We start from the raw sequence: 10,416 nt of genomic DNA, 5'->3' as shown, positions 1-10,416 counted from the left end.
GTGGACTCTCATTAAAGGGTTAATGAGCTATCATCTTAATTGTTTTTATTTTCAGTTAGCTCATACTTGAAGCTGAAAGGTAATGGTCAGATCAGCTGCTGGCAGCCCTAATAAGAACACAAACTGTTTGAGAGTTTCTGTAAAGAGAGATTTTTTTCCTACAAATAAAAAGATAATTTTATTTGGTCATATTTTGTCTGTAGCTCATTTTGATTTTAAAAAAATCGTGAAAAAATCGTATCGTGAACAAAAAATCGTGACTCGAATCGAGTCGTGAGTTGAGTGTATCGTTACATCCCTAATGTATGGCCTTTTAGGGCTTCCGTAGGTTAGGACTGAAGACTACAAAAAAATATTCCAACGTACATTAAATCAGAGCTCGTCCCGTGTGTGAATCTGAGACAACAACCGACACAACCGCGGAGTGTTTCCTCCTAGATATATACAGTTTAACAGGGAGTTGTCTCACTCGTCCGTCCCTCCTGCAACAGTGTTGTTCCTGGAGGACGCTGCTGGAAGTCAGGTTTTATATATTACGGCAGAATAACAAAAAGAAACATGAATAAATAATGAATTAAATAAACAAAGGTGAATTTAGAAATAGACTGGCAAGAGGAGTTAGGAGAGAAGTGTAGAAGTATTTAAGGAAAGGTCCCCACATCTCATGGAGCTTATTGTTTGAGTTACAAACTGAGCGGCGGGTATTTTTAAGGTCCAGACAGGACGTCCCTCAACTACTGAAGAAATGTTCAACATATCTTAAAGATTGGAGTCGGTTTAAATACCTTTTGTGTCAAACTCCCAGAATATTCCAATGATCCATAATAACTTATAGAATGAGAAACTTTGTGCTCAGCAGTAAACTGTCATATGATACTTGTTGATCTTGATACAATGTCAAACATTTCTGACTCAGATGTTTTGAATCCAAAATGTTTGAAAGAGAACTCTAATGAAAAGTTGGCCCCTTTCATGTGTGCATGAATCACGCTCTGTGCACATTGCATGTAGTTGTATTCAACAGTGTAGGTTTCCAACCCCGCCGATGGACGTCGTTTTAAATTCCAAAATGTTTTGCTCTCTGTTGATGCTGCATTTTTCTGTGAACGCTCAGTCAAATAAATGTTTTCTTTGATTTTGAAGCTTGTAGCCTTAGGGCTGGTCTCCATATGGTGTTTCTCTGTGTTAAGGCACAAGTAGGGATGGGAATTGATAAGATTTTTACGATTCCGATTCCATTATCGATTCTGCTTAACGATTCGATTCTTTATCAATTCTCATTTGGGGGAAAAAAGGAGAACAAACAGTTTGATCAGCATCATCTAGAGGAGGTAGTGAACTGGAGCGAGTACTAGTACAGCTGCAGCCTCTGAGCCAGCCAGACTCTCTCTCTCTCGTCATGGTCATCTTCTAAATGTAATGCAGAAGGCATTTGTTTAATGTTAACTGTTATAGCATGTTTTACAAAGAAGCACATGGCGCTAACATGGTAGGCAGTGTGTTATTTACCTTCTGTAGTAACCGCAGAGGTGGTCATAGCCTGGCTGCTGCCGCTGCTGCTAGGTTGAGATTCATCTCCAGTCTGAAGCGTGTCAAAAACACGACATTCATTTAAAAATATTGCATGTTGTGTGCGCAAATGTTTCTGCATGTTCGCCGTGTTCCCTCCTGACGCTGTTATCTCCACTTTGCAATGATTGCAAGTCGCCCTGTTGCCGTCTGTTTTGGTAAAATGCAGCCAAACTTTGGAGCGTTTGAACCGAGTGGGTGACATTATTTACTACTGATTGCACTGCACGTGCAAAACTTGCGTAAGTTACGTGGCGTAATTTGTCGTGCTTGCTGGAATCGATAAGAGAATCATTAGATAAACTGCCAAACGATTCACTGGAATTGAAACACACGGTGTTTGTTGTTTTGCCCTGCCAGCAAAACACAAGCACACTATAAGACAGCCAGTTACCTGACAGACCTGTTCTGTCTCTGTAGGCTGCATTTCCTTCTTCATTGTGTTTTCTTTAATGATTACAGAGACCGCTAATGTCACTGCAGCAAATATCTTACACACAACCAAGTGAAACTCTACCTACAAAGTGGACAGATGAAACAGTGCAATAAATTTGTGCTCTGATGGAGGTCAGGATTTATCAGGAGAGAACTCCAAACATTTTCTGTGTGTGCGATATTAACGCCCTTGGGTTCACTGCATGCCTAATATCTGTGCAGTAGATCTTTAACAAGTAGAGTAACACAGAAACATGCTCAGAGATATTGTCGTCTTTCAAAGGAAACAATTATTATACTATTATACTATACTATACTATTATACCATTATAGTTATGATGATGATCACAGGCATGAGGCTCTACATGGTGACGGTTTAGTAACGATGCTCTTCATCCGTGTGTTGTGTGCGTCTGTCGGACTCATTCTTGTTCTAGCTCCTCAGTGTGGACAGCCTGTCTCTCCTCCTCGGCTTCTCGCAGCAGGTTTCATGTTGTTTTTACTCCCACATAGTGAGTTTCAGGTGTGAGTATAGGTACTGTGTCATCTGTGTGCATCACAAAAGCAGAATTTTGAGCTTCGATACAATACCAGTGTTGATAAATGATGCTCAATACGTCTTTTGTTACCACGGCAAAAAGGGAAGAAAAGGGCCTTGGCACACAAAATCTTTATTTTTGAATAAACGGCCTTCACACAGTCAGAGCTGCCGTATCATCAGCTGCACAGAGGATGAGGTGTGATGCTCTGACATTAAACGGTGTGTGAGGATCACCTGGACTGTTTTCAAAGCTGCCTTTCTTTTAGCATCACATGACACCAGCTTGTATGGAAGATATTTCTGAAGACACACTAATGCTCCAGGAGACAGAATCATTTTCCGCGTGCTCGCTCAGTGAGCTGCTCTGTTGTGAAGTAATTAAATCTGCAGCGTGTGCTTCCTGTTTGTTTTCTCTTTAGATTCCAGTGGCGTGTAAATCCTGTCCGTGTGGTTTCGTGTTCATTAGCAGAAAACTCCTAAATGCCAAATTAAATGAGCGGTCCTCTCCGGCCATAGCAGGTAAGCTCAGCTCACGCGACACTCATGACATCTGTCTGACCTGTATGTGTCATTACACCACAGTGTACACTCACATATACATACAACCAATGTTCAGGTGAAATGTCAAACACGTCACGCCTTCTATGTTCTTCTGTGTCATAAGGAAATAACTGATTTCTAATTAGACTGCAGATGGAAAGCATGTTATGAAAACTGTCAACATACGACTAGGGCTGCCACGATTAGTCGATTAGTCACGATTATGGCGGCTCTGGGTCGGGATGGAAAGAGTCGGGGGCGAAGGTGGCTCACGGCTCCATCCGCAAGGTTTACAGCGCCCGCCCACCCGCCCCTTTCCGGGACAGTCAATTTACGTATGATACGATGAGTCGACTAATCGAAAAAATAATCGGTGATTAGTCGACTATCAAAATAATCGTTTGTGGCAGCCCTACACACGACTGACAGGAACGATTCAAGTTTATTACTGCAAGGTCACTGTCACACACGTTAATACACTCAATGAACTGACAGAGTAGAATACAAGCACAGCAGTAACAGCTTTTCACCTATTAATAGAAAATAACTGTGCTGACATGCATACATGTGACAAAATGAACAATAAATATCCACGTGACAATTCTAAGGTACCTTCATGAACATATTTCACCGTCTTCAGAAATGTAACTTTTGAAATCTTGCTAAAATCACGCCTGCTATCATTAAATCATCTGATTAGTTTGTTTCTTTCACACCTCAAATGATCTCCACCAGATTGAGATCGTCGTTTTCAGGCTTTGTTGCACATCTGAGTGTGATTGCTGTATTCAGATACACACAAACAAGTCACACCGAGGGCTCACAACTGGCGTTTAAACAACTCATCCAATTACATAATAATGAAAACAGACATTTTGATGATGAAGTATTTATTATCAGTCACACATTTCTGTTATTTTTAGTGTTTGTTTCTCTATGTGTGTTAGTTTGTGTATGGATTCATTATTTCTTTTCTTATTTATCGTTATGATCCATGTTTTCTGCTGCAGATAAGCTCGACTTTAAGCGGAGGAGGACGGAACGTATTCGCAGGGAGAGGATCGACTCTTCTTTAACCAATGACATGGAGAACAGGAGAAGATCGCGGGCCAATAGCCAATCAGATCCCATCCGGAGGGGGCGGGGCCGACCAAAATCAGTGGGGCTGAAGAAACAGGAAGAGGAAAAAGGTTATTTACAGTTTCATATTACAGGTCCATGTTAATGTCTGTCAGATCATGTTCTGTCTTTTTCTTTGACACAAATATTATTTGAATCATTTCTGATTTAGTAGGTTCCACTCTCCCATCAGTCAGAGTTCAGACTGTGAAAAATTAAAATCACCTTTTTATTTTCGTGGCTGGTATCTGCTTGAATATACATGGAGATGTTTCCACACAACCTTTAAACTTTTAGAAAACGTTTTAAGGTATAAGGCAGCTGCTTTGTTGGTTAAGGCCACAACACACTTCCTGTACGACGACAGTAAAAACAAAGCTTCCTATTTCTTCACAATCTGTGTTCTAGATACACTGAAGCCTCGTATCGAGCACTGCAGGACTGATTGCTACAATCCATTATATTTTCTCCATCTCTCACCTCAGAGTCGATGAGTTTTATGTCAGATGCCTGAATTAAGTTCTGTGGTTTTCACATTTTGTTCTGTTACATAAAGTACAGCAAAAAAAATAGACTTTGTTTTTTTAACAAGGCACACACAGTATTGCTAACTTCTACAAAAATCTGTTACTGCCCATTAAAAGTAACCACTTCTCTCTGAAAGCACCTTAAATCTGTCTGGAAAAACCCAACCAAACAGTCTTATTACCACGGTGTTTACAGTAACAGAACAGAGATTTGCTTCCAGTTGTTTTCATTACTTTAGTCCAGACTTGCACTTTTATTTACTTTCAGGTGTGAAGTTGTCCAGGCCTCATTTAAGCCTCTTCTGACACATTGGATAATCCAGATCAGGGCCGTCGGACTGTAGAGCTCCCCTCAGACAAAATCTAAATTTATAACAGCTAGCACTTCCTAAAAGATCACACACTGAGACCACAGTGACTCACTTAAACACGTCTAAGTAAAGCTCAGTACTCGCAGTGTGTGTGTGCGCCTCACGTCTGTTTATTATATACTCCGTTTTCTTTGTGTTCACAGAGAAACAAGAGAAGGAGGTGGATATCTATGCAAGTCTCTCCGATGAGAAGGCCTTCGTGTTTTCTGTGGCCTTGGCTGAGATCAACCGTAAGATCCTGGGTCAAAGACTCATCTTATAGATTGAAGCCTGAACAGCGAGCACAAGCACAGAGAACCATATTAAAAAAAAAAAAAGGATGACCAAAGTGGGCACAAGTGGACCTGGACCTTGGATGCTGAGATTGTGAAAACTGCTGGAGCTACAGACTTGAAGTGGTGGGTGTGACCGTCGACGCTCCTCCTCGGCACCTTGAATCACAAACCCACCACAGGCATGCAAACCAAGTGGACTAAAAAAAAAAAACGAGTGTGCTTTGTGTCATGACATACATTGTTGTTGATAGAACCAGGGGAAGAGTTCGTCCTGTAGATACATGCTTCAGTGTATAGATCCACACCACGCTGTGTTCTCAGAGCCTCAGAGTGTAACTGTGCGACCACCTGAACATCCGCAGTCAGCTTTAGCTTCACATGAATTAAAGACCAGGATGTTTGGAACCTGCGTTCTCTGATCAACTGGACATGAAGCCTATCAGGAACCAACAGGCTGAAATAGAATAAAGATTTCTTCCCCATCTTTAAATTATCTATACGTAATGTTGAGCATAGCTGTTCAATCATACAGGAAGTCAGATATTTATGAGCGACAGCTAATGTAGTAAAAGTCTTCTCAAGGCGTATTATATCAACTTTTATTCAGTCAGCAGTTATTGTTTAATTGATGATCTGTTTGACGGGCAGAATCCCACGTATCATTGTATATTATTTTTGAATTCTAACAGCTTTTATGCATGTTTATGATTTTTTTTTTTTACATAGAAATTTAATGTAAACACACTATCCTCCCCAAAACATGGGCGGCTGTCGGGGCTCAGACATTCTTCTTTACAGATTTTATTTTGAAAATCACCACATCCCACGTGTCACCGGACGGTTTCTGTTACTTCACAATAATAAAACCAATTAAAATAAGTTTGTTATTGAACACTACACAAACATCTGGGCTGTCAATGCTTCATTTAGATTCTCATCTAGAACCTTCAGAGTAAATTAAACAGGAAATGTAATCTAGAACACAGATGTGAGCTCTTCAACCCAGCAAGTATTCTATTTTTTTTTTCACGTGAAGGAAACATATTGATAGTTTATCTGAAGCAATTTGACTGGTTTGTAGTTTACAAAGGACATATTTCTAATGAGCGATAACCAAACAAATTTATAACATAAGATAGACTTCCCTCACACCAGGTAAACTCACTTGTCACAGCAGCTTTTATACACAAGGTGTATAAAAAAAATTATTCATAAATAAAAAAATCTATAGAAGAAAGTCATAAAGTCATGCTGCTGTTAAAGAGTCAGTGAGCTGGAATAAAGGACCTGTGGGTGTAGCAGTCTGTTGCTGAAGGAGCTGTTTAAGGCCTCCAAAGTCTCATGCAGGAGGTGAGAGGAGGAGTTTCTCCGTGGAGTCTAGGGGGCAGTCCAGGACTGAGCTGGACCTCTTGACCAGTTTGTTGACTCTCTTTGTGCTTCCTCCTCCCCAGGAGACGACTGCATAGAATAATGCAGATGCAGTTTCTTGTAGAAGTGAACACCCAGGTATTTATATGCTCCCACCATCTCCATATCCAGTCCCTGGATGTTCACCGGTGTGGTCTGAGGTGTCTTCCTCTAGAAAGTCAATCACCATCTCCGTCTGGCTGGAGTCGATGGGAAGGAGGTTGAGATCACACCAGTCGACTGAAGTCTGTGATGACGCCTCTGTGCTCTTGATACACGTTGCATGATGGCTGCATCATCAGAGAACTTTGTTCACTGCATCCAAACTAGTTTTCAGGTTTATTTTCAACTCATAGGAGTTTATGGTGAGATAAATATTACATACTGTCCAATTCCATGGGTTAAATGCAGTTTAGGACATTAAAATAGTGATTAAAAACTGAAGGAAAGTTCTGGACTCATTTGGACTGTCCCAGCAAAGCAAAATAATAACAGACAGATTTATCGTTTTATTTGGTAACACTGCAATCACAGAGACTGGTACAGTGTGAACCCAGACAGGAAAAGAAGTGGAGCACAATGGTGCAGTACCAGCAAACGAGACTTGCCAACAAATACACACTGTATCAGTTTGTAAGCGCTCCAGCCAACTGTGGATGTGTTCATATAATAACTATAGCCTACAGCCAGTCGTTTCAGAGGAGCTGTGATTAACAGTGGAGCCCAGACGACTTCACAGCGGCAGAACAGACAAGTCTGTCAGTGGTGAACAGATTTCCTGAAGCAGAGGAAATATTTCACACAGAATACAGAATTATGATGATTCAGATGTTTCCAGGCCCTGTGGTTAAAAACAAATGTAACGTGAATCCTCTGTTAGAAACAGTTTTCAACAGAAAACTGATTTGCTTTTGTACCAAACATACATTTGGCCACATCGTTACTGTTGTTTGTTTGTTTTTGCCACAATGAACCCGACTCACTGTCTTCAGTACGTCTTCTACTTGGATCAGACTTTCGGAAATGCAACCACAATTTAAATCCGTCTGTTCAAGATGTGCTGCTGGTCGGTGGTTAGTCTGGATTCAGATGTTTTCCTCATGTCTGTGGGTTTCCAAAGGATGGTTAAATAAAAACTCTGACCGAAGCTGTGTCTGTGAGAACGAACTGACCGTTTTAAACTGTATGCAGCATAAAGACAGACTGGTGTTCAGCACCAGTTCAGCAATGTGAACCAGATAAACCATCTAGATAATGGATTGATTGAGATATTGCAGGGTACAGTATTGTAATATAAAGATCAGCATCATTGTCATTGTAAATGTAATGATCTAATTACTTTATATGAAATATAATCGATATCATGTACACATTTGATCTGCCTCTAAATTTGTTCAGAGAGGGAAATGAGAATTTAAATATGATCTGAGATGTCCTCTCAGTCTGGCAGTCAGAGCTTGGTGTATAGATGACACTGTAAGTGGTGTTGATGTGAATATTGTGAACAGATTTCCTGCTGCAGAGGAAATATTTCACACAGATCAAGGGTGTTATGATGATTCAGATGTTTTCACGCCCTGTAGTGAAAACGAAAATGACATGGTTTCTCAAAGATGAATCTGTAACAGGCTATCGTTAAAAAACTTAAGTTTTAAAATGTGTCAATGAAAAAAAAAAACAGGTTCAGTAAACATTAAATGTTTACTACGGAAGCCCCAAAAAGTCATACATTCATACATTTTATTTCCTCCGTTTGTTTGTGATAATGAGTTAATTTGATTTGTTTTCTAAAGATCTCCAGTTATTGAGTCATCATGTCAAAATAACAAATGTTAGCCCGAGATAACCGGATCGTTTTCTCGAGATCCTGGGATAACAAAACTTTGTTTTCCCGAGAGAACAACATAATTAATTAGCCAACCTAAAGAAAACAAAAAAGAAATCTATTAAATCTTTGCAGGAAACATTATTAGTGTAGCAATGTCAGGAGAATGTTGCAATTGCAATTATTTAATATATGAGACTATTTTGTTTTCTTGAGATCTTGAATTAATTAAGGCATTATCTTGTGAAAATGTTTCATTACCTTGAAATCTTGAGGATAACAGCGTTTGTTATTACGACATAATGACAAAGACCTCAAGAAAATAAATGAAATTAACTTTTTATTATGAGAAAACTAAGGAAATAAAATGTATGCATGTATGACTGCTTAGGGCTTCCATATTTACCAAATCATGTGCATTATAATATCGCAGTTAACAAAGGAAAAAAACTCCTTGAGGTAATCTACAAATAGTATTATGAACAGATCTGAACAACATATAAGTCTGGATACAGACGGCGACAAAGTGCAGTGTCTTTAGGAAAGTTACACTTTCATTTTGTCGACTAGTCTCAGTTTCAGCACAGTATCTATGTATTGACCAAGGTACTTTTTATTATTCTGTTTTCTGGGCATAATAGACACAAGCTGAAACCAAAAAACGAGCCATTTTTTCGTTTTTGACAAAAAACAAAAATTCGGCAAAATTTTTTCGTTTTCTGTTCCAATCACCAAAAACAAAATTTCCACTCTGTGTGGTGGGCGGGGCTCCTACGCTTCTTTGCCCGGTACTCTTCAAAATAAAAGTTCTTCCGTTTGACAAAAATATTTCTTTATTAAGAAATAGCTCTGTGTGGACAGCCTGTGCAAAGCACCAGTCAATTGAAAACCAGACATTTTCATGAACTTATAAAGAAAAAAAAATACCCAGGAGCCCCAGACAGGATGTAATAATAATAATAATAATAATAATAATAATAATAATAATAATAAATAATAATAATAAAAAGTACCTTGGTCGGTTTGGTAGGAATCCTGTGTATTGTTGACATTTTTAGCAGCAGTGAAACTACATGTAGACTCATACATTTTGGGTTTTTTTAGCATTTATTGAATATTGGACACTTTTCCTTTTTATAATTTTTATTAAAATGCCACATTATCTGATCCTGTCCATAGCTGCTCTTCATTTTCTCTTATTGTTTCTATGCACATTATTGCATCATACAGCCACCATCAGCAGTATGTTAGTTACAGGATGGATTTTTGTGTTTTTGTATCTAAGCTTCGTTTAATATTTGTTTGACTTTAACACGGATGTGAACATTTCGTTGTTCTTTGGTCATTAAAGTTTTGTCGGGGGAAAAAAGAGGTCAGCTGTAGAGATAGAGCTCGATCTCTTATATAGTGATGGGAAGTTCAGCTCTTTTCAAAGATTCGGCTCTTTTGGCTCGACTCCCTTCAAAGAGTCGGCTCTCAAATGGCTCTTCATTTAGTATTTAGCCTTCTATATTAGACTAATTTCGCAATTGTGAATGATTTGTGTGCTATTAAGCAACTTTTCATTAAGTGTGCAAGATTGTTTTTGTCTCTGCTCTGACGGATATTTTCATTTTTTACAAATTCTGCACTCACTTGCAGTCTCCAAAATCATTGAAATGCAGCCAGATGATGCTTCTTTTTTTTTTTTAGTTATCACTTTTTCTTCTCCTCTCTCATTTCTTTACTCCTCTACCACTACACCCACAGGCCCTGTCTTTCTTTCACATAATGGTATGATCCAATTGGCTCCATGGTGTGTACAGTG

General features: G+C 39.2%; 1 protein-coding gene across 1 annotated transcript in view; it reads left to right on the top strand.

The window, feature by feature from the left end:
* cviiih16orf87 (chromosome VIII C16orf87 homolog) overlaps nt 1–6,274 on the top strand; it is an 8,746-nt gene extending 2,472 nt beyond the window's left edge. The window contains exons 2-4 of the mRNA XM_010756171.3: nt 2,965–3,064; nt 4,096–4,275; nt 5,246–6,274. Of these exons, the coding sequence (XP_010754473.1) occupies nt 2,965–3,064; nt 4,096–4,275; nt 5,246–5,364 (399 nt within the window). The 3' untranslated portion in view covers nt 5,365–6,274. The remainder of the gene's footprint in view (nt 1–2,964; nt 3,065–4,095; nt 4,276–5,245) is intronic.
* Nucleotides 6,275–10,416: the final 4,142 nt, after the last annotated feature.

Source organism: Larimichthys crocea, chromosome VIII (assembly GCF_000972845.2).
Source record: "Larimichthys crocea isolate SSNF chromosome VIII, L_crocea_2.0, whole genome shotgun sequence".
Lineage (NCBI taxonomy): Eukaryota > Metazoa > Chordata > Actinopteri > Sciaenidae > Larimichthys > Larimichthys crocea.
The sequence above is the reverse complement of the archived record's forward strand: the minus strand, read 5'-3'. Positions and strand labels throughout refer to the sequence as shown.